Below are 22,883 nucleotides of genomic sequence, written 5' to 3' on the forward strand. Positions count from 1 at the left end.
TAATTTGCACACCCACAATACATTACTGCTTGTTTTTATCAGGTGAGACAGTGTTTCCTTATGAGCCAGTCAATGGCTGCAGTTCTGCCTTTGTTTATGACTTATTCTCAGGAGCAATGGCTGACTGGAGTCACAAGGTCAAAAGTGTTGAGAGTGAAATCTGGCACAGGTTACTCCTCAGTAGCTCTTTGAACTCATCTTACAGAACCTTAAAATTATAGATGTATGTTTGGGTTGTACCAAAAAAAAAAAAAAAAAAAAAAGTAAAAAATCCCATGATTCAGATTTCCCAGAGATGCTGTGGATGCTCCATCCCTGGAAGTGTTCAAGGCCAGGTTGGACAGGGCTCTGAGCTACCTGGTCTAGTGGAGGCTGTCCCTTCCCATGGCAGGGGGTTGGAACTGGATGATCTTTAAGGTCCCTTCCAATCCAAACCATTCTGTGATTTTATTGCAATGAGTTAACAGAATTGTGTGATCTGAAATATTTAGGGAATTACTGTAAAAGAGGCAAGATCACCTCCTAGACAGATGGGGGGGAATCTACATTTGAAAATAAATTGAAATGGAAGCATGGATATGTAGAGGTAGGAATTTCACATGGAAATTCAGTCTGTAGACTCGGTTTAGGAAACTGGCTCCTCAGCTGTGGTGGAGTTCCCATAGCTCCCTCTCTCCCTCCCAGCTCTGAGGATTCATCCCTCATGTCATATCAGATTTAGATGAAGAAATCACATCATCTAAACTTTGTGACCTGGCTTCTAAGGCTGACTGTCCTCCCACTGCAGCCTCTCTTGTTCTTCTCTTCTCTTCTCTTCTCTTCTCTTCTCTTCTCTTCTCTTCTCTTCTCTTCTCTTCTCTTCTTCTCGGAAAGACTTGGGCACAGTCATCAGTGTCCTTTCTCATCTGGCACTCACTATGTCTTACTCTTTGGATAATTCTACCTTGGTCTTTCAGTACCTTATTTCTCAGATCCTTCTGTGCTTTCCTTGCCCAACCTTGAGCTCTCTTTGTTGACACTGATTCCACCTGATCCCGTCCTTTATCTGCTTTCCTGTTTTTCCAAGCTCCTTTCTTCTTCCTTGCTCCTGAATTTCCTTCCATTCTTCCCAGGCAGCGCCTGTGCCTGATGTACCCTCACTTGGAGATGGAGCAGGCGGTGTAGAACCCAACCAGTCCCTTCTTTGTTCGCAGAGCCCTCACCAAAGGCTGTCGCTGTGTGGAGCTGGATTGCTGGGATGGCCCCAACTCAGAGCCCGTCATTTATCACGGCTACACTCTCACCTCTAAGATCCTCTTCAGTGATGTCATTAAGGCCATCAAGAACTATGCATTCCAAGTAAGCATGAGGAACTTTTTCTCATGTTGCACAGCCCAGGACTGGCAGTAGAGTTCTTCCCTCCCAGCAGAGAGCAGAAGCAATGACAGCTTCTCCTCGAGGGGACAAGAGAAATTCCTGCTCCTTCTGTCTGAGCAACCATGCTCTGCTTCCTGCAGAGATCCATCCCTGGGGGTTGCTGCACAGGGAGAGCACCATCTGAGGATGAGTTTGAACCTGTGCCAGCACAGCTGCATCCTGGACCCCACTACAATGAAAATTATGCTCATAATCTTGAGCACACCTGGTGGGAAACACCAGCAAGCCCATGATTTGTGTGGCTTTGATGTTCTCAGGGTCTGTTTCTTGTTTAGAGGTACACTTGTGCATGTTTTGGATGTGGAGGACTGCTTTTATTCTGCTTTAAAAGAGATGAACAGGGCTGGATTCTTGTATGGCAGCAGGCTTCAGAAAATCTTAGGTCTGTCCAGACTCACTTATCTCTGCTGTTTTCCGTCAGTGCACTTGAGAGCTGGTGCCAAGGTTTGTTTGGGGCCATAGAGGAGTGACAGTGACAATAATGACAATGCCTTCAGCACACAGAATGACCTGGGGGGCACGGGGAACCAGACCAGGCCTGTGCAGGAGTGGAGGAAGGATTGGTATCACTTAAGGCTTTGAGCAAACCCTGTGATTTCAAAGCCCTCTTCCCAGTCCTTCCTCTGAAGGTGGGTAGGAAGGTGCTCTGACCTACAGTGCAAGTGGAGAATGGAGGCACAGGGAGTGCCCCAGAACATCTGTGAGAGGCAATCCTGACCCATCCTGGTGCCTTCTCCATTGGATCATCATCCCTGGAAGGCATCAACACAGATCTGAGTAACTACCGCACGGTTAAATTTTTAACAAATTCCATTTTTAACAAATCCTTGCTTTAGGAGAATATCAGACCCTCCTGTTGACACACTCATTCCCAGAGGGAGCATCCCTGGGGTTCATACCAATTGCTGTAGACTGGTGAAAGCACAGAGGTCACTGATGGTGTGTGTTGCTCTCTTGTTCCAGACCTCACCGTACCCTGTCATCATCTCCCTGGAGAACCACTGCAGCGTGGACCAGCAGAAGGTCATGGCCCAGCACATGACCACCATCCTGCAGGACATGCTCTTGGTTGCCCCAGTCGATGGAAACAAATCCCAGTTCCCCTCCCCAGAGGTAAGCAAGGCCACTTTCTGCCTTCTGAGGGTTGGACAAGAGGGGAAGTTTTTCTTCTTGCTGAGTGCAAAGCTCAAAACTCAAGGGGAAGACCACTGCAAGGAGCCTGAAGGTGTATTAAACACAAGGTGTCCTGCCATTGAGAGTGTCCTGGGGGAGCCACTGGGAATGGCCTGGGTGGGTGGGGATGGAAATGTCCATGGAGGAAAAAGGGAAGCAGGAGACTGCCTGGAGATGCCCCTTTTATTCCCAGGAATCAGGGCAGCTGACAGGCTGGGAGCTGAGCCCTGGCCTTGCAAGAGGAAAGAGATACACAGCACTCAACAGTGCTTCACCACTATAAATCATTAGAAATCATTAGCTGACAGAAAAAACTGGAAATGGAATCTTGATATGAAAAATATGTCTCCAAAACAGGAGCCAAAAGGAAACACTAATCTGCTTCCACCCAGGTGGTTCTTTCTTTCTGTCTTTATGTCTTTCTTTCTCTTTCTGTCTTTCTTTCTTTTTCTGTCTTTCTTTCTCTTTCTGTCTTTCTGTCTTTGTCTTTCTTTCTTTTCTTTCTTTCTTTTTTAGCACTTTGCAGAAACAGACTCCTGTACAGTTAGCTGCAGTTCCCTTTAAATTGCATTTCTTTGCTTATTCTCCAAAACTTGGATGAACATGCCTAGTCAGAAGGAAGGAGTTTGTGGGTGAGATAAAGCTGGCAGTCAGCAGGGGAGAAAGGAGAGGAAAACAATCCACCCAGAATATCTTCTATATCTGTACTCCCTCTTCCTTTATCTCCTTTGTCTTTCTGACTTTCCCCTTTTGTTCAGGAGTGTCATGCCTCGTTTGATACAATGCCTGGCACAGAGGGAAGCTGCTCTGGGCTGGTCCCTAAGCACCAGGGCAATAAATTAGGATGAATTGTAATTTTTACTGCTGCTGCTTCAGCAGGACCTTGGCTCTGGCACAGACAAGGTGATTCCATGGGAGAAGTGACTCTCCCAGGGTGAGGACACTCCCAGCACAGAGATCAATCTTTGCAGGCTCTTACTGAGTTGGAAAAATACGTCTTCAGTGTCCCCTCCTGGCTTGTTATTTATCCTGGTGCAGGATCAGGAAAACTGCTGATGGCTTTTCAGCTGATGGCAATGCTAGGATGAAAGAAAGGAGAGACACCAAGCAGAGCAATGTGTGATTTGTGAGTGGAAGGGGATGACCCCAACTTCCCAAAGATGTTTTTTCCGTGCTTGTGCTCATCTAGGCTGATTTTGATTGCCAAAAAGACACTTGGCCCCAGCTGAACACAATGCCCAGATCTATCATAGGGAATGGATTTGGGCTGATCTGCTCCATTGCAGGGATTGATCCATTTAGTTTAAACACAGAAAAATTGCCAGTGTTGCAACACCTATCCTTTTCCTTCTGGTACTTTTCCTCTGCCTTCCTGCTGTGTGAAGTAGAACCGTGCAAAGGGCTGAAATGCTGATTATTTTGGGTATAAAATACATTGAAACTGAAACATGAGGGAAAAACAAACAAACAAACAAACCAGGAACCTCTTGGCTTTTCCCTCCCTTGTTGACATGAGGAAACCAGGGACAACAAGGTATTTTTTATATCAGGAAAAGGGTGAGAACTGCCACTGGGCAGAGGGCTGGAGGCTGTAAACACAAACAGTGGAAGGATTGCTGCCGATTGTGTCAGCAGAGCAAGGTTAGTAATTAAAAGAAGATTGACACGGTTTGGATTGGTGCTAACGATCCGCACCACGGCCCGGGGCAGGAATCTGATTTATTCAGCTCCATTCAGGAGCAGTGTTGGGCTACACAGATTATCTAAATACCTCCCCCAAGCTGCTGTCTTTAGGTCCCAGTAGTGAATTATGTGAAAAACCACATAAAGGCTCCAGGCAGTATCAGGATTGTAGGGAGGAGCTGATCCAGTCTCTGCTGCTGGTGGGTTCCTGCCCTTCTGTCCCATCCCTGATCTTCTCAGGGGTCTGCCAGGGCCCCTTGACCATGTCCCTGCATCCCAGCTAGAAATGCTGCAAAGTCACAGTCTTACAATGAGACTAAAACTGCTCCCAGTGTTGGAACTATTCAGTGTATCCAGGTGTCTGAAACCTCTACAGTTCTTTGTTCCTGGAATTCCTTGTTTATCAGGACAGTGGCTTTGGGCATTACCCACACATTTTGTGTCATTGTGGCTTCAGGTCCATCTGCACATCTCTGTTTCTCCAACCTTAGCCCAGCTTGTGTCAGTCTTGTCTGCAGTGCATCTTCTTGCCTGAAGTTCTTGAGCTGAGTTTCCTTCAATCCTCCAAAACCTCCTTCAGTAATGTGATTCTTCCCCTTTCCTGGAGATTCTCTTCATCCTCTGGTGCCACACTTCAGTTTGCAGCTGAAGGACACGCACAGATGGAGATGTGATACCAGTTAGTGCATCTGATCTGCACATCTCCTCAGCAGTGTGAACATGTTATTCCTCACAGCTTCCAGAAGTCTGCAGAGGTGGATATCCTCATCCTGAGAGTGGGATGTCAGGAGGCAGTGCTCAGACCCTTGTATCTGTGTACCTGAGCACTTCACTTAGGGCTCCCTTGGAGAAACAGTCAGAGGAGTTGGAGGTGTGGTCCACCTCCTCCTCAGTGTTTGTCCAAACATTGGAGGAATCACACCCTGGGAGTGTTTGGTTTTCTGTGTTGACTCTAAAGGAGGTGTTGAAGCCACAGAAAGTTTGTTGAGATGGATCACTTTACAAAATCTTCTATTCCCACTGAGGTGAAAACTGGAGCTCAGACCTTGCTGTGGCTCTCAGGTTGCTCCTAGGGGCAGGAAGCTTTCAGGTAGAATAAACCTGTGTATGCAGTTACAGCTCTGCTACTTCTGATAAAATCAGTGCTTTCCTTTAAGATGGTTTCCAGATCCCAGTGCTGTCAGAACCATTTCACCTGCAGAGCTGAGCTTGTTCAGTGTGCAGTGGAAAAGGTGGGAGAGCAGATGAGCTCCACGTCGGGGGACTGAGGAATGCCATTTATAGGGCATTGTGAAGAAGGACAAGAGTTGCATCTGTTCCAGCAGCCACTCCACTGTGTGTTCTCAGTGGAGTCCAATGTCCTTGTAGCCTTTCCTGAGGTTGTACTCCACCTTGGGCTTCCCACAGACAGCTGGAATGGCTTTATGGTCTACTTGGAGAACATTTACTGAATGTTTCAGCTATTGCTTCCTCCTAAGACAAGGGAAGCTCAACAGAGCTGAACTGATGAGCTGAGTGTCTTTTGCCTCAGGCTAGAAATACTTAATATCACATGAGGGGGAACCAGGAGAGATGGAGCAAGGGCACGTGTGTGTTTGTGACTGTCTATATCAGCTTATTTAAAACCTCAGTAAAGAGGATAAACTCTCAGATGTAGGACTTTGCTTCCTCTGTAGGGGGGATTCACTGCAATGCTAGTACAGGATAGCACCTTTTGCAGGAAATGGGGATGAAAATGCCTCTCTTTGGGGTGAGCCTCACCCTTTCTTCTGACAAATAAGCAGATGGATCTCCTCTGAGTTAGGTGGCACATGGCCTGCTCTCCCTTGTAGGCATAGGAGCAGTGTCCTGTGCCCATGGGGAGCATCTGCACCACATCCAAGGTTTCCCAGAGGAACCACAGGCTAGATAGGATAACAGCAGCACTGAGGACCTGCTGCTGGCAGCCCTGGAATGGGTTGAGGTGAGGAGACACAGTGGAGGCTGTGTTGCTGTGCCTTTCCTCGTGATGTTCTTCAGCCATGTAGGATTGTTCTGTGCCAGGGATTGCACCTCCCGCTTGCTGTGCAGGCTGAATGGGAGTGATGCCTTGGGAAGGCTGACCTAGAACAGAGGCTAGACAGAGCTAAAGGATAAATTAAGCATTTATTAAATGGTCTTAAGGGCCAAGCACAAAAGCCCAGCCCAAAGTGAACCAAAATGGTTACAAAATGCACGACCGCTCAAGGGGTCTCTCGCTTTTATAAGTTCTGGTCCATTTACATATTGGAGTTCATTGTCCAATTACAGCTCCAGATTATGAAGTCCCATTCTTCTTGTTTTTCTCTCTTCAGTCCACGTTGTTTCTGCTTTTGGGCCTGAAACTTGTATTGGTTTTCCTTGGTCCCAAGCTAGAAGAGGAATTGTTTTGTCTGCCTACTCTGTGAAGAGAGCTAACCAACACTTAATATGAAGCTCAGAACTACACACCTAGGCAGCACAGAATCTGAAAAATACGAAAGCTAAAACTTAAGGCATCATTTCCCCCCTTTAGAGGCTTGACAAGACTTAAAAAGCTTAATTACCTACTGGTAATTAAGAATCAAGCAGGCTGACCCAAATACCTTATCCTTAGTTCTCCACTGCTGAGCTGGGTGGGGAGGCAGTAACATTTCTTGTGGGACATTAGAAAGCAGAGGCAGACAATATACAGAATACCAGGATGGTATCTGCAGCCTGCAAGGGACAAGAGGGGCTGCTCTCAGCCTCTCCTGATGCCTTGTGAAGGCTGACCTAGAACAGAGACTGGACAGAGTTAAAGAATAAAGCAGGGATTTATTAAAAAGCCTCCATGGATCCACCTTGGGCAGCACAAGAGCCCAGCCAGGGCTGCAGCCAAGATGAACCCAAATGGTCCCAAAATGCACGAGCGCTCACGGGGTCTCTCCCTGGGATCAGCTCTGCTCCATGTGCCCATTGCAGTTCAGTGTCCAATTCCAGCTCAGCCCCTGCACTCCCATCCTGCTTGTTTTTCTCTCTCCAGCCCACGGGGTTTGTGCTCTTGGGCTGAGATTTGGATCATTTGTCCTTGGTGCCCAGCTGGAGCAGGAATTGTTTTGTCTCCCTACTCTGTGCATCGAGCTTACCACCCTTAAAATGAAGCTAAGAAGTACACACTAAAGCAGCACAGAATCTGAAAAATAGAAAAGCTAAAATTTAAGGCATCACTCCTTACTGTCCCCAGTGCAATCCTTCCAGACTTGTCCATCCCAGGTGCTGAGCAGAGCCTAAAAGCTCACACAGAACTGGATTTTGTGGTGGAAGAACAGAATAGAGCTGGTGTTGAGGCAGGAGGGTGGGAAGGGACACGGGAGCAGCAGGCTGAAGTCAGGCTCTGAAGATGAACCAACTCATCTCCCAGCCATGGATGTGAAGAAGCAGAGCACAGCCCTGCCTGGGAGGATGGGGAGGAGGATATTGCTGTGCTCTGGGTGCTCCTTGGAGTGCAGCTTTTGAGTGGCAGGGAAAGTGCCCCACTGTAAACACCTCATTTGTGGTAGCTGAATAAAAATGCTCTCAGCTGCTGCCTCAGCTGCCATTGTTGGATTTTTGCTCAAGCCCAGCTTCATCCACAGCTTTGCCAGGTGGTAAGGAGTGGGGCTGGTCTCTGTAACCATGTGATGCAATTTGCTTGAACCCACAAAGGGTGCAAAGGGGGGAATGGTTGTTTTATAAAAGATTCCTGGTTTTTCACAGTCCTGTCATTTGAATGTGGTGGGGTTTTGTTGCTTTTGATGTTGCAGAAAAGGTAAATACAGGGTGTTGCTGAGGAAAGGAGAACGTGCTACACAGACTGAGGGGTTGTACTGGTTAATTCCAATACAGCATTTTTCTGGAATAACTTGTACCCTCCAAAGCCAGGAGTACCAAACACATCCAGGTGGCAGCAAATCTCCTGTTCATGGAAGCTGCCAGGCCTAGTGGTGCTCTTGATTTTAAGGCACAACCCACACAGCTGGAGATCACCCCCAATCACCTTTCCCAATACTTCTCCCAGTCCCAAGCATTGCTGCTGCCTTGTTTGGGCTCTAAGTCATCCCTGTCCAGGCTCCAGCCTTCCTCCCACAGCCAGGGCTTGTGCAAAGGATATATCAGTGCTGAGGGGTTGTGGATTCTTTGCTTCTTCTTTTGCCGGGGTGAGGATTAAATGTGTGAGATTGTATTTCTTGTTGGGACTCAGATGTTTATCAGTTCTTATCTATGTCACAGTCTCACAAACCCTGAGTTCTACAGCACTGCACTCAAACTAAAAATGGAGCCCATCTCTCTCTCTATAAGGCTTTTTAAGGATAAACTGTCCAATTAACAAATGACACCTAAATTATTTTTACTTTTAACCCAATAACCAATCACCCATGGCCTGCAATGGGGACTTTTTTATCCAATTGCACAAAACCTCCCAAACCCATGGAGAAGTTGAAGAAAAAGGACCAGCCTCTGCCCTAAAACCTCCATCTTGCTTTATCTATATTACTGTATTCTAAATCCCAAATTCTGAGTTTCCCACCCTGTGATGTCACACACTTCTATTCAAACTCCACACCCACAATCCCAGTTCTGTCATTCCATTCTGGAAGCTTCTCCATGGCCTCAGGTCAGTGCAGTGTTCTCTTGGGGGTCAGTGCCTGGCAGCACAGAAAGCCCAAAATTCCCAGCACCCAGGGTTCCAACAAGGGCTTTCATGTGAACTTTGAAAGAGGCTGGAGAGAATTGATTCAGCACAGGGAATTTGCTCCCTGCCCTCCCTCTGCACCCAGCTGTGGTGCACTGGCACATGCTGCTGGTTGTGCTCAGTGTTGTACCATTGGAGCAGTGGCAGGAGAAGCTGCTCCCTGAAGAGGAGGTACCTTTGGAGAGGGTCTGGGAAATCCTCCTGAGGCTGTCAGCACCCTAAGGCTTCACTGCAAAATGCCAAATGTGTTAAAATTCCATGTCTGCTGTGCATGAGGCACTTCTCCAGAACTTACTGGAGCTCTCTTCCCATTAAAATGTCTGTGGAGCAGAGGCTGCCCTGCCTCAGTCCCTGCTTGGGTCTCAAACAGTTTCCAGAGTTGTGCACAGATTTATAACCACACACTACAGAGCCAGGAGTGGTTAATAAACTTATTAATAAATTTATTAACAAATTAATACGTAAATTCATTAATGAATAAATGTATTAATAAATTAGTAAGTTTATTAATAATTTCATTAAATGACAGGCCACACAGAGGGGCAAAAATGGTGCCACAAATTTCTTCCAGCTGCTCAGACCTGTAGGCTCAGCCTTGTTTGCTGAGCAACATTTCAGTCATGGGGGAAAGAAAGTATATTTTAATTGTCTTTAACAGCACAACTGTCTGAGATGTCTGGTTAAGGGGATGGTCAGTTCTATGGCAGAGAGGAATCACTGAGCTCTCTGGGGTTTTCAGACTCATGGCTTGTGGTCTCAGAGGCTGGGCAGGGCCCTGGTGTAAAAACAGACATTTTTATCTGTGTCTCTGGGTAATAACCAGCTATTGATGCAACTGTAAAAGCACTGGTTACAGCTGAGGGGCTTTTTCAGGGTGGGCCAGAACCTTCTCTAACCAACAGGTATTTTGTCCACTTTTCCTTGTGCAGCAATTGAAAGGGAAGATCCTGGTGAAAGGCAAGAAGCTGAGCAGGCAGGAGGACCCCATCAATGGGAACAACAACATGGAGGCTGAGGATGTCTCTGATGAAGATGAAGCAGCTGAAATTGAAGATGAATCTGTGAAGACCAAGGTAGAGCAGAAGGGAAAGGTGAGTGAAAGAAGAAATCACTGAGAAATCACTTTTTAGGTGGGTTTTGTACCACACCTAAAAAATAAATAAAGAAAAGCAGTTGAAATACAATTTTTCATTTGTTCTCAGCCAAGACAGTCTCAGTGTGGTTTCAGCTACTCAGCTCAGGATATGTAAGGATGAATTGTTGAAATTGCTGGGGCTGAGGATCCTGGTGCTTGCCCAGCTTAATGATCTCTGTCCCAAGCACAAACAGAGATTTTGCAGAGCCAGCCAAGCACAAAGGTTGGCTTTTTTCTCTAAAATGAGACTGGAGGACCTTGCAGCAAGGACAGACCATATAGCAGTTGTCGAAGCAGTGGAAGGACACATGTTCAATCTCTGTCTTATCTCCAGAAATCCTTTAGGCAGTCATGACTTTGGCTTTTCCAGTCACATTTTGGGATGTGCCTGCAGCCCCACTGGCTGTTTGTTTCTGAGCTGGAGGAGGGAGAGAGGGAGGGAAGATCTATGGGGAAGGGGTGGCCAGTTACTAAAGCAATTTGTATGATGATTTCTGGAAGGAAAAGGCTGGCCTTTACACAAGTGTTCTGCCCCATCTTGTGAGGAAATGGATTTTTCCAGCGTGCAGGTCCTTGTGAAGCCCATATCCCTCACAGGGTGGCTTCAAAGGTGACACAGACACATTCAGCCCCACTGATGGCAAAGATGTTGGTGTTACCTCTGGATCTGGTCTGATCTACATTTCCCTTTGATGAGTTGCTCACTCTTTGTAGGTCTCATTTATTTCTCTGATCTCTAGTCAGTCACCTGTACATTATTTTGACATTGTCACTTTCCTTTCTTGCCCCTGATGGGAGCTGGGGACTCTCACTTGCACCAATAAATGTGGTTATGGAGTCATCAAAGCATTGTGACAACTTCCTAGTTCAATGAGAAAAAAAGCCCAAGCTCTGTAGAGGCCAAAACACCCTTTTATTCCTTTTATTTCCAGGTTTGCATGCCTGGGACCAGGACAGTATGGAAAAGTCATTGCTAAGGCTCTGCTGTAAAGTTTAGCACCTGGAGACAGATGTGGGTGCTGAAATAGAAATGATCCTGCAGGGAGCAGCAAGGAAGGGTATTCCACCAAAAAAGGGGGAATCCTTTTCCAGCTTTTCCTGCACAGGGTGACACAGAGGGCACACCAGCAGCCACTGAGAGTGTGCATCTTTTCCTGCTGGAAGTGCTGGAGAAGAGAAGCCCCAGGGGTCCTATAGAGAAAACCCAATTACCACTTTGGAGCACGACAGCAAAACCTCCCCACAAACCTCTCGCTCTCCTGTTTTTAGAGTGACACCTTGAAGCTGGCCAAGGAGCTGTCAGACACAGTTGTCTACTGCAAGAGTGTCCACTTTGAAGGCTTTGATGACCCCAACCATCCTCGGGCTTTCTACGAGATGTCATCGTTCTCGGAGAGCAAAGCTCTGAAACTGGCCCAGGAGTCTGGTACGTGTGCTCTGCCCTCCTCTGTCCCTGCTCCCCAGAAAGGGACAGCTGCTGGTGGAAAAGGCAGCCCAAAGACATGGCTGATGATCTCTTTGGTCAAGCATGTCACTGAGAAAAGTGGGAAGAATTTAATATCCTCGAGGCTGTTACCAAGAAGGGCATTTTTGCAGGTGGTTCCCATTCAGCCAGACTTGCCAGGCAGAGGGGAGCACACAGCAGCGGCAAGAAGGGATAAAAGTAGCTCCACCACTGAAAGGAATGATTTTGTTCTGGTTTTTCTTTTCTCTGTAGGAACCAGTTTTATTCATCACAACATCAGGCACCTGAGCCGTATCTACCCTGCAGGCTGGAGGACGGATTCTTCCAACTACAGCCCCGTGGACCTGTGGAATGTTGGCTGCCAGATTGGTGGGTGTCTCTGGGAGGCTGGAGGGGGTCACCTGTGATCTGGCTGGGGAGGGGCTCCAGCTGAGGCAGAATCTCAAGCCCTTTGCAGCCAGAGGCTCAGCAGTCACTGGGAGAGACCAGCTTTCCAAACAATGCCCAGTGACTTTCCATGGACCATCTTCTGTCTCACAAATCAATCAGGAGAGGCTTTTTTGCACATTAATGTGCAAATCCCTGCAGTTTCACTGTCAACAGAGCTGTTGCCATTTAACAGAGGAGGAGGGAGCATGAACTCTGTGGGTCCTGCAGCCCCCGTGGGGCACAGGTAGCACCCCTTGCCCTGTCTGGCCTCAGGACAGTCCTTGGGAGGCACCATCATTTCCCATGGGATTCAGGAAGGCCAGACCCGAATCCACTATTTGGGCATGCAAAATAAGATTTTCTAGAAGCCCTGAGTACTTTCAGCTCCCAGGAAAATCAGTGTGCTGCAGTTATCAAAACCTTGCTGCAGGTGGAAAAATAGGGGAGGGCCTTAAATTGTTCTCAGCCTTCAAGTATGACCATGTATGAAGGAAATGTAATCAGGATAAATTTCTGTGTCTTAAGGGATGTTTTAGATGTTGCTAAAGAGTTTAAAATCATCCTTGAGGAAATCAAGGGAGCACTGAGGAGCTGCTGGGGTCCATGTGCCCTCCCTGTGTGGTATCAGTGATGCTGTTCACAGAGACTGTTCCAGGTTTTACATCAGTGCCTTTAAAAAAGGTATCGACAAATTGGGAAGAATACAAGGAATGCCCCTGGTGTTAGGACAGCAGTGAGGCTTAATCTATTTTGGGCAGTAGACAGTGAAGAGGTGATTTGATCACAGCTTCTGTGCTGCCACCTGAGGAGTTCAGACAATGAGGAGCTCTCCAGTCCAAACAACAGAGGCATCAATGCCCCTCAGGATGGCAAATGAAAACAGGCAGCTCTGGGCTAGAAAGGAGATTTTATAATGAGGCTAAGTAGCCAGAGAAATGATCTGAGATGGATTTGCTGGCTTCACTGCATGAGAGAACTCCTTCAGCATAGAAATGAAAAGGTTTATCTAAAAGAAGTGCTTGTTCCAGGTAGCATAAATTCCTTGCAGGACAATTTTTGATCCTGGGAAAAGCGGGATGGCTGTAATGGCTCCTCATCTCTGTCATCTCTAAATGCAAGAAATGCTCAGGGTTAGCAGGCTGTGAGGGTCAGAGTTTACCACTCTTCTTTGAAGCGTGGAAAAGCCAATGTTTATGTCCATGAAGTGCAGTTTCATGTGGACAGAATTAACATGAAAAGATTCCTATTGATTTATCTGAGTGACTGAAGTTATTTGTTTATGTTGCAGTCGCCCTAAATTTCCAGACAGCAGGCACAGAAATGGATGTGTACCAGGGCCGGTTCCAGGACAATGGCTTTTCTGGGTATGTCTTAAAGCCGGAATTCCTCCGGGATGAACAAACCAAATTCAATCCAAAATCCATCATAGAAGGAACGTGGGGGACAAAGAAGAAGCTGCTGCTTAAAGTAAGAATAAAATTTGGAAAACATCTCAGTAACATCCACTTTTGGGGGGTGGGTGTAGATTGTACCTTCTCCTTCTTCTGGTCCTACCTTCAATGTTGTCTAACCTTCTGATTTCCCACATCTGGGGGCTCTCAAGGACTTGGATCCTCCAGGGATCTACTCACATATTTAATGTTGGGCAATAGGTTAATGACAACATGTGCTGTCCTTCCAGAACTCTGCAGGCAGAGATGCAATCAGCAATCACCTCTGGTGTTCCCAAGTACCAGCTGAGCACTGTGGGGACACTCAGAAAAGTTGCCTGTCCCAAAGCCAGCTGGCTGGGCTGGAGCAGGGTTCCTTAGGTGCTTTAGCTCATGACAGCTTCCTCTGAAGGATGTCACAGCACCAGCTTTGGAAGGGCAGCACCAGCCTTTCACTCCTGGGGAAGGAGAGGGAATCCTCCAGGGAGCCCCCTCTCCTAATGATGTCCTGACCCCTTCCCCTGTTTCCTCCACAGATAATCTCTGGTCAGCAGCTGCCAAAGGTGAACAAAAGCAAAAACTCCATTGTGGATCCCAAGGTGACGATAGAGATCCACGGTGTCCAGCAGGACAACAACAAGAAGCAGACCAAAGTCATCGAGAACAATGGTGAGAGGGTTTCCTCCCAGCTCTGCTCCCATGAGCAGGAACCTTTAGTGTTCCTTGGCAAGGCTGCTGCCCTGTGGGCACACCTGCCCGGGGCACCCAATCCTGCCCACACTAAGCAGATACTTGAGGTGTTGTTCTTCTTCAGTTTGGAGACAGAAATTCCCTGTAAAACAACATCAGCTGCGTGACTGGCTGCCAGATTTGCAGAGCTAGAGCTTTGGAAGTGCTCTTTTACCTCCATGCAGTTGGATTTGACATGGTGTGCAGGGGTTCTCACCAGGTTCTTCCCAGAGGAAGCTTTCTTGTGGGGCTGATTGCACCCCAGAAGTGTCACAAACTCACAAAAGATTGATGTTGCAAGGAACTTCAGAAGTGTCTGTTCCAGCCTCTGCCTAAAGTAGGGCCACACAAAGTTTACTCAAGCTCCTCATGGTATTACCCAGATAATTCTGAATATCTCAGAACCTGGGGGACCATTTCTTACCAGTCAGACATGGCTGTGACTTCCCTCTGTGCACTGAGGGTTGGAATATTATGGCCTTCTGCACAAACACACACACACTCTTCTTTTCTGTGCGGAGTAAGAGCCAAGCACTGGAAAGCTGGTGCATATTTTCCTGCCTGCTAACAATGTTTCCCTTTTCCTCTTTCCTGTTTGAATAAGTCTGGCCTGGCTCCTAAAGCTCATGGCCATTTCCGTCACCTACAATAATTTTTACAGCCTGTCAAGTGAAAGTTGTGTAGGGAACATTTCAGACCTGCCAGGCCTGTTCCTCAGGGCTGCTGAGCACTCCCAGCCCCATGGCCAGCCCTTCCCTAGCTGGAACAATACTGGATTCATGCTGGAATGATAAGTGCTGCCTTGTGGAAAGCAGATCAAACAATAAAGACACCCCAGGCCCATCTCAGCACCTTCAGGGCTAGATGAAAGATCCCTGTCTCCTGCTGAATCACTCACAAACCCTGCAGGACCAGCAGGCTCCAGGTGACATGTTGCTGTCCTTGGTCTCTGCTCTGCACAGGCAGTAGGGTTTCCAGCAGGAAATTCTTTCCTGTTTGCTTCTGGGGAGTGGTTTATTGACACTGCACCTGCCATGGCCTGGAGAGAGGGCACTGAGCTTGCTCTACATTTCATGTGTGTCGGTCTCAGCTTTGTTTGCTTTGTGATTCTGGACCACGTGACCCTTATCCAGACTTGATTATGCTTTTTTGTAATCAGACATTCCTCATTAACTTTTCTTGCAGACAGGGAAATTGGGGCACAGAGTGGTGCTTAGATGGATTATCTCAAGCAGTTGGAGAGGCTTAAGGCCCCAGAAGGCTGTCTCAATATAAAAGCACAGCTTTCCTCTCTTCCCTCCTCTGATTTAGGGCTATAAAAGTTTGCATCTGGTCCAAAGGCAACCAAAGACATCCATGTACCACCCAGCAAGAGCCTGTGGAGCAGAGCTGAGTTCCTCCCCTGTCCTGCTTCTCACTCCTTAGTAGGACCAAGGTCTGCAGTGAACAGCCCAAGCTGAAGGATTTATTAATTCCAGGCAGCAAATCACAGTATCAAAGCTGGGAACAAGGCTCTTGGCACCTTCTAAGAGCCTTGGTCTAGGTCAGAGTAGGTTGACAGTCAGGAAAAGTCTCCATCCATTTGCAAACACCTCAGACCACCATTACTGCTGACATCTCTGACCTCCATCCTTGTCTGTGTTGCCCAGGCTTTAACCCAAACTGGAATGAAGAGTTTACATTTGACATAGAGATCCCTGCACTTGCCCTGGTCCGGTTTGTGGTGGAGGACTTTGACATGTCCACCAAGAATGACTTCATCGGGCAGTACACGCTTCCCTTCACGAGTCTGAAGCAAGGTAAGGCCCTGCTGCCTGCTCCTCATGGCCACTGAGCCCTTTGGGAAGCTCCAGTGTCCTGGATGAGTGGTCCAGATCCATCAGAGCTGGGGTCAGAGTGGATATTTTGGGCACCTGTTGTCTCTTGTCACCAGAGGCTTGGGCACTTTGTGTTATCCATGCTCAGAGCTGTGCCTCTGGGACCTGCCTGTTCAGGACCCTGTGGGAAATGGGGACAAAATGCTCTGAGACAGGGAGATGTTTGGGCACTTTGTGTTATCCATGCTCAGAGCTGTGCCTCTGGGACCTGCCTGTTCAGGACCCTGTGGGAAATGGGGACAAAATGCTCTGAGACAGGGAGATGTTTGTGCAGGGTCTTGACAAACATGAGCAAATACTGTTCCAAATGAACTAAAGGCCATTTTCCATCTGTGTCTCTGCTTCCAGGTTACCGCCACATCCATCTCCTGACCAAGAATGGAGACCCGTACTCCTCCTCCACCCTCTTTGTCTACGTCAACATCCAGGACTGTGATTAGCAGCCTGGCTCCTCCAGGCCACAGACAGCCTCCTTACAGACCTGGAAGGAATTCAGTGTGCGAGCCCTGCCAGTGGCAGGGTCAGTCCCCAGCACCTTCCCTGGAGCAGCACTCGGTGCTCCGTAGGATCCCTGATGTGAAACAACCTTCTCCCTGCTGCTGGAAACATCCTAATGCTGCTGATGAGATTAATCCTTTTGTACCTGTTCAACCAATCCAGCTGTGGTTTTAGTTCACTTTATTTCGATTTTTTAGATGTTGCTTTTAGCGAGAGGATAGGGACTCCTTTTTTAGTGAAGTACAGCTCTTGGTTGGGCTTGGTCAGGCATCTGGGCAAAGCACCCAACATCTGTGCAAGGAAAAGTCTCCCTCAGCACTGCAGTCAGTGGCCAGGTGCCAGGTGGCTGCTTGCAACTGCAGGTGTCAGCCATCTTTCACCATATGAAGCCCTAAATGGGGACACCATTCCCCTCCTTTCTGTTACAGATTAAAAAAGAAAGCTGCACTACAAAGCCCCGTGTTATGTAACCCGAGTTTCCTTTTGTGTTGTAATAAAAAATACATGAGCACTACTCTGCCTGTGTGCCTGGCTCTCAGCCAGGCCACTTTGCATTCGAAGCCTAGCTCTCATCCTGTGAAGGAGAAAGAAGCTGCCGAAGAGCAGATTTCCCTCTGACCCAAAGTGAAACCCACTCAAAGGGACCTCAGAGAAGGTCTTTTGCCAGAGACAGTGGGAACATGCTCAACTGCCAGCAGGGCTTTTTTTTTTCTTCTTCTTTTCTTTTTTTTTTTTTTTTTTTAATACAGTAAAACTTTGTTTGTGTTTTTACAGAAAAAAAAAGTCATTTTTTAACAGAGAGGAAGTAGATGTTGTAAGTGCTAGGAGGTCCCAGTTGCACTGCAGAGGTAACCCAGCACAAGAATGTTTTGAGAACAACACAGTATTTATGGCAACGAGTGATTTGTCTTCAAGTAGAACTACAGAGTTAAGGGAATATTGTTGAAATAAAATAATATATATTTTGAAGTGCCAACCATGTTGCTAACAGTATGTTAGACTATTAAAAGTTTAAAACAAATTCTGGAAGCATTCAATTACTTGTCACTATTTGCCTCCCTGTCCTACTTGAATGCAACATGTGTGAATTTGGAGATAGACCTGCTTGATTTCTTAAATTATCAGGATTCCTGGGGGTTTTGATCCCTGGTGGTGAAGACAAGGGGCTGATACCAAAGATGTTAATGTCCTTTTAAGCATACTCTGGTCATCTTATTTTTTTTAGTCCAAAATACCCTGGATTTAGTGATTCTTAGGCCCTCTGCAAAGCTGGGTTTCTTTTAGCCCTCCCTGGAGTTTGTTATGCTGCAGTAAACATTGCTGGACACATTGATTTTTCCTCTTGACTACAATACTGTGTGATGTAAACCACTGCCAGATTAAATGTGAATTAAACCCACACCTCAAGGGCTGATATTGCATTAACAACCAGCCAGCTGGAAGAGCTCAAGAGTGGCCAGTGAGGCAGAGCAGGGGCCCCTGCAGTGACACGAGCTCTCCCAGGTCACCTCTGGGATGAGGCACATTTTGGGGACACATTTGAAGGCCAAGGATGAAACATCCCCCCAGGGACAGCCTGATTTTGGTCCCTGCTGCCAGTGTGCTCTCAGCACTTTGTTTTAGAGAGCCATGGGATGGAAAGCAGAGGTGAAGGTGGTAAGAAATGCTCCTGCCCCCTCACTTGTATCAACACCAGCTCTTGTGGGGAAAATTAGAAAGAAATTCTTCCCTGTGAGAGCAGTGAGGCACTGGAAGGGGTTTCCCAGAGAAGCTGTGGATGCCCCATCACTGGGAATGTTCAAGGCCACTTTGGCAGGGGCTCTGAGCAAACTGGGATAGTGTAAGGTGTTCCTGTCCATGCCAGGAGGTTGGAACTGAATGATCTTCAAGGTCCCTCCCAATGCAAACCACTCTGTGATTCTGTTCCTCTGTGAGGTCAGATCAGCCTGCTGGGTTGGCTGTGAATTTATTACTCGCCTTTTTTGGGTGGCAGGATTAGATTTCAGTTGGATTACTGGGCTAAAGCCTGCTGTGGCTGGCACTAGAGAAGTGGAGGACCAGGTGGCCAGGGTCAGGGTGGGCTTGGATGGATTGCACAGAGAGGCTGGGTTTTCCTCTGCTTGTTTTGCACTTAAAGGCAGGCAAGATCCATAGGATGAAAACACATCCCTTATCAAATGGGAACAGTTGGGGAAAGCTACTATAGCCAGGTGGGAAATGAGCTGAGATGGAAATGGGGTGGGCAGGGCATGGTGACAATGCTGCAAGGTCTCTCTCCCCAAAAGAAGGGACACATCCATGTTGTTATCACGTGAGCTCATCTCTGATCAGATCAAGAAGTGCTGGAGCCCCACTGGAGGGAAGAGCTCTGAGGAAAAGAGCAGCAGAAACAGGACATGGCCACCAACATCCCAGCAAAAAGGCACCAAAGGGAAGAGGTGGGAGAGGATCTTTCAAAAATCAGAGGTGGGGAGTAAAAGCAACTCAGCAGTTTCCATCAGGCCCAGGTATCAGAAGGCTCTGTGGTCTGTGAAATCCCAGGCTGGTTCCTGAGTGCTGGCAGGAGCACTCCAGTGTGTTGGTGAGTGTGGTGGCCACAGAAATTAAAGGAATTTGCAGAAAAACAGCCTAATCTCTATAATCTGACTGTATTTTGGCTGGTCTTCATTTGATTGTGTGGAGCTCGTTAGGCCCACAGGTAGGTGGCATTCCTGCATCTTACTGAGGAGCACATGCAACTCATTAATTTGGGAGCTGGCAGCAGCACTCCTCAACAAGGCAAGGCAAATATTGCTGATTCCAGCGGGGGCAACAGAGGTTGAAACACGGGTAACGTGCGCTGATTGCATCTCTTGTGAACACAACGGGAGCAATCACAGGTAATTCAGCTGATTTGTGTCTCTGCTTGATGCTCAACTTACTCTGCACAGGGTGTTCCAGTGGGTTTTGGGCTGGACTCTCAAGCAGAAATGGGATGAAGTGGTGGTAGGAACAGGGACAAAACAATGGGGTTGGGGTTTATTTGAATTAACTACCAATTCTTAAACACAAAATTCTCCAGCCCAACCAAACTGTGACACTTCTGCACAATGATGTGGTCCTGGATGTCGAGTGAGAACTCTTTGCCCCTCAGTTAACAGCCTGGAGCTCCCCAGCTCCATGCCCACATCCCTGCAGCAGGGCTGGGCAGTCAGGCCAGCTGCTGAACTGCCAGGTACTGCTGCCCACTGCCAACGAGGGCTTCAGGAGCAGGGTACGTGGGCATGGGGGGACAAACGGCCCGAGCTACCTAGACTTTGGGAACAGAAGGGGCCCCACCTCCTCAGTTTGTTTTCTTTTCAAAAAAATCCAAAATTCCATTGATCACCAGGTGTTTGAAGGATCTGTGGCCCTGCAGAGCTTTTATCTGCTGCCATCCCACCCCCCATGCTGATCAAGGACACTTACAGTGCTGCTGCTGGATGTTTATTTGGAATCACTGATCAGGTTGGAAATGGAGTAAAGCTGCAAACCCACATTGTCTGAGCTTTTAAGATGGTGTTTCTTCCCTTAGCTTACAGTTTGATCCTGCAATCACTGATTGCTCACATTTCCCACTGCCCTCCCCAGTCAGACTGATCCCACAGTGTGGAACCAGCACTCAGCCCCCTGGACATCACAGGGATGGAGCCCTGATAAAAGCTTCAGTAGGACACCCTCTGCCTCATGTCATACCCAAAACCCTCCTGGCTTCCTCAAGCCTCTGGTCTCTGGCCAGGTGGACTCTGACATTCACCTGGCCACAGTCAGGGAGGCCAGGTGAGATTGCAGATGCTGTCTGAATGAGAAAAAAAGTAGACAGAATCTTGTCTGGCAGTCAAAAATCAGTATTTGTGTCTAGCCTTCAGTGTCATCCTCTGGAAACTAATAATGTGCCAATAAATATGCTCATAATAAGTGCTTTTTTCCCCCCAAACCAGGTTCTCATGTGTTTTACCTGTCCTGGGCTATACATGTTAATCTGGAACTGATTCTTGCTGTTTTTTTGGTGAGCAGTTGTTCTACAAGGTGAGAAGGGGCAGAACTGTCTGGTGTCACTCCACAGAGTTCCTCATCAGGCATCTGGCTTTTTCCTGACCTCAGGGCTCCCTCTCCATCCTCTGAGGGCTTCTCCCTCCTCTCCCCACCCAGAATTCACACAGCAGCTGCAAATGGCCTTTGTCTTGACTAACTTTAAACTTCTACAAATGAAGGAAGATCATGGCCTCGTGCATGTGGCAATTTGCAAAAAGGAGAGGAAAGATGAGGCTACAATGCAGTTGTGTGGCACGCACTTGTCTTCATGGCTATCAGCAATAAAGTGTCAGGAAGAGGCAAAAACATCCTGTCAAGCTGCTCCTGAAAAAGAAGGAGCAGCAGCAGCAGAACTCCTCCTGGAGTTCTGGGTTTGCAGGGAGAAAGGAGCCATGCCCTGAACAGTGGCTGCTGGAATAACTGTGTTGGATTGGGGTGCTGGGTTGGGATCATTGAGGAAATGCCTGCACTTCTTTCCTGCAGCTCCTAAGGGAGCAGGGACTGGTCCCAGAGTCATCACATGCCCCCTGCAGTCTCAGAAGAGTCCAAATTGTTTCTTCTCATTCTGCTGCTTCCATTTGGGCATCTGGTAGAACTCATCCTTGGACTTCCCAAAGATATCGTGGAAATCAGCATCGGAGAGATAGCACTGCAGTGAGGAGAGAGAAAGGACAGGTCAGCTTTGGCTTTTGCAGAGCCTGGACACCCCCATGGCTGCATCCCCTCCCCACTGTGCCAGTGCTGACCTCTGACTCCAGACCAAGAGCTCCTGTTCAGCTCCCTGTCCTTGTGCTGGGAAATGCAACATCCCAGCCGACTGCTCCTCATCCCACTTCCCAAAGCACCAGGGGAATAAAAACCCACCAGCCCTAAGAGATGTTCCAGTTTTGAGGAGTTAGCATGCTCTGGCTGGAATTTAGCCCCTGCAGATCATACTGTGGCCAGGACAATTTATGGTCCACCAGGGAAGTTCTGCTGGCCAGAGTTTTAGGCAGTGATTCACAGTGAAAGCATCTCCCCCTCACTCAGTCCCCTCCCCTAAAATATTCACTGGAAATGTTCACTCCCATTGCTGGAAATACAGGGTTTGCAGAAAGCAGGCTCATCAGGGATGCTGACAAAGGCCCTGTGGGAATGGGAGGTTGAGATTTTCCTGGTATTTTGGGTAGAAGAACCCATGTAGAGCGTAGAGCCCAGCTGTGGATCACGGCTCTGGCGGTGGATGTTGGCCTTTGCCAGATCAGTTGGGCAAGACATTGGTCAAACAAGGATTACAGGGAATAGAGGGAATCAATACTCTGTCCCCCCCCCATCAGCTTGCTTGGATTCAGCTGCAGACACTGCCAAAATCCTTGGGCTGACTGGAAATCTGGGATGTGTAATTTCTTCTGAAATTGAAAATTGCTGAAATGCAAGCTCTCTGACAATTAAAAAAAAAACCAAACCATCCCTTCTGGGAAGAGTTTCAAGTTAAAGCATCTACCCTACAGCTCAAGTAAAATGCAAATTCTGGCTTAGTTCTCAGCTGTGTCACCTTGTCCGCCTGTCCCTCTGAGGACAGAAGTTGGGTGGCAGAGCAAAACAACTCTACCAGAAGAAAACATTTTGCAAAAATTACTACTTAATTTTTTTTTTTACTTTTTTCCTTTTTTTTTTCTTTTCTGCCATAGGAACCCCATAATTACTTCAACTATGCTAAAACCACCACAAGGTGTCCCTTTCCACAGCAGGGGTTTGGAACTAGACCATCTTTAAGGTCCCTTCCAACCCAGCCCATTCTATGGTCCTATGAACTTCCTCACACAAATCTCCTGCTTTTGGTGACATCTGTGTGTCCTGGCAGTGTCCCCTTGAGTCTGAACAGGACTTGGTGGCCTAAAGCATGGTGGCCAGTTGCAGGTTAAGTTAGAAAGGTACCAAAGCAGCAATGCTGTTACCTCTTTTTTAGTGGGATCCACGCCTTCGGGAAGCTCATCCACCGTTCTGTGCATCAGCACCTCTCGGGAGTAAATCCCTTCCCCGTTGGGCACCGTGGTAGGGCTGCTGTGGCTGTGGCTGTTGTAGTTGTTGCTGCTGCTGTTGTAGTTGCTGCTGTTGCTGTCACTGTGGCTGAAGTGAGATTTGTACTCCGAGGAGGCATTTGCTGTAGCTGAACCAGCCAGGCTGGTTGCGCTGAGGGTTCTCCTGTTCAAGCTGAGGTTGTTCAGGTCCTGCCAAACGGAGGAAAACACGTTATGATGAGATGCTCTGGCAGAGCAAATTGGGGATGAGCCCAGGATCTTCC

The 22,883-nt window shown here is 47.7% G+C and overlaps 2 protein-coding genes across 3 annotated transcripts in view; one reads left to right on the forward strand and one right to left on the reverse strand.

Annotated features, from left to right (window-relative positions):
• The window catches only part of PLCD1 (phospholipase C delta 1), a 53,842-nt gene extending 34,487 nt beyond the window's left edge, over nucleotides 1–19,355 (forward strand). The window contains exons 7-15 of one of the 2 annotated variants that reach the window (XM_041408857.1): nucleotides 1,194–1,338; nucleotides 2,380–2,529; nucleotides 9,913–10,074; nucleotides 11,388–11,544; nucleotides 11,836–11,952; nucleotides 13,301–13,479; nucleotides 13,979–14,111; nucleotides 15,821–15,970; nucleotides 16,397–19,354. In XM_041408857.1, coding sequence (XP_041264791.1) covers nucleotides 1,194–1,338; nucleotides 2,380–2,529; nucleotides 9,913–10,074; nucleotides 11,388–11,544; nucleotides 11,836–11,952; nucleotides 13,301–13,479; nucleotides 13,979–14,111; nucleotides 15,821–15,970; nucleotides 16,397–16,488 — 1,285 coding nt within the window. In that variant the 3' untranslated portion in view covers nucleotides 16,489–19,354. Of the gene's footprint in view, nucleotides 1–1,193; nucleotides 1,339–2,379; nucleotides 2,530–9,912; nucleotides 10,075–11,387; nucleotides 11,545–11,835; nucleotides 11,953–13,300; nucleotides 13,480–13,978; nucleotides 14,112–15,820; nucleotides 15,971–16,396 lie in introns of both variants that reach the window. The other variant, XM_041408856.1, reaches the window with a different exon arrangement.
• A 498-nt stretch (nucleotides 19,356–19,853) lies between these two features.
• Nucleotides 19,854–22,883, reverse strand: part of VILL (villin like) — a 34,451-nt gene continuing 31,421 nt past the window's right edge. Inside the window, exons 20-21 of the mRNA XM_041408576.1 lie at nucleotides 22,537–22,809; nucleotides 19,854–21,248 (exon numbers count right to left, since the gene is read on the reverse strand). Coding sequence (XP_041264510.1) covers nucleotides 21,135–21,248; nucleotides 22,537–22,809 — 387 coding nt within the window. The 3' untranslated portion in view covers nucleotides 19,854–21,134. The remainder of the gene's footprint in view (nucleotides 21,249–22,536; nucleotides 22,810–22,883) is intronic.

Source organism: Onychostruthus taczanowskii, unplaced genomic scaffold (genome assembly GCF_017590055.1).
Source record: "Onychostruthus taczanowskii isolate IOZ18803 unplaced genomic scaffold, ASM1759005v1 scaffold3, whole genome shotgun sequence".
NCBI classification, from domain to species: Eukaryota; Metazoa; Chordata; class Aves; order Passeriformes; family Passeridae; genus Onychostruthus; species Onychostruthus taczanowskii.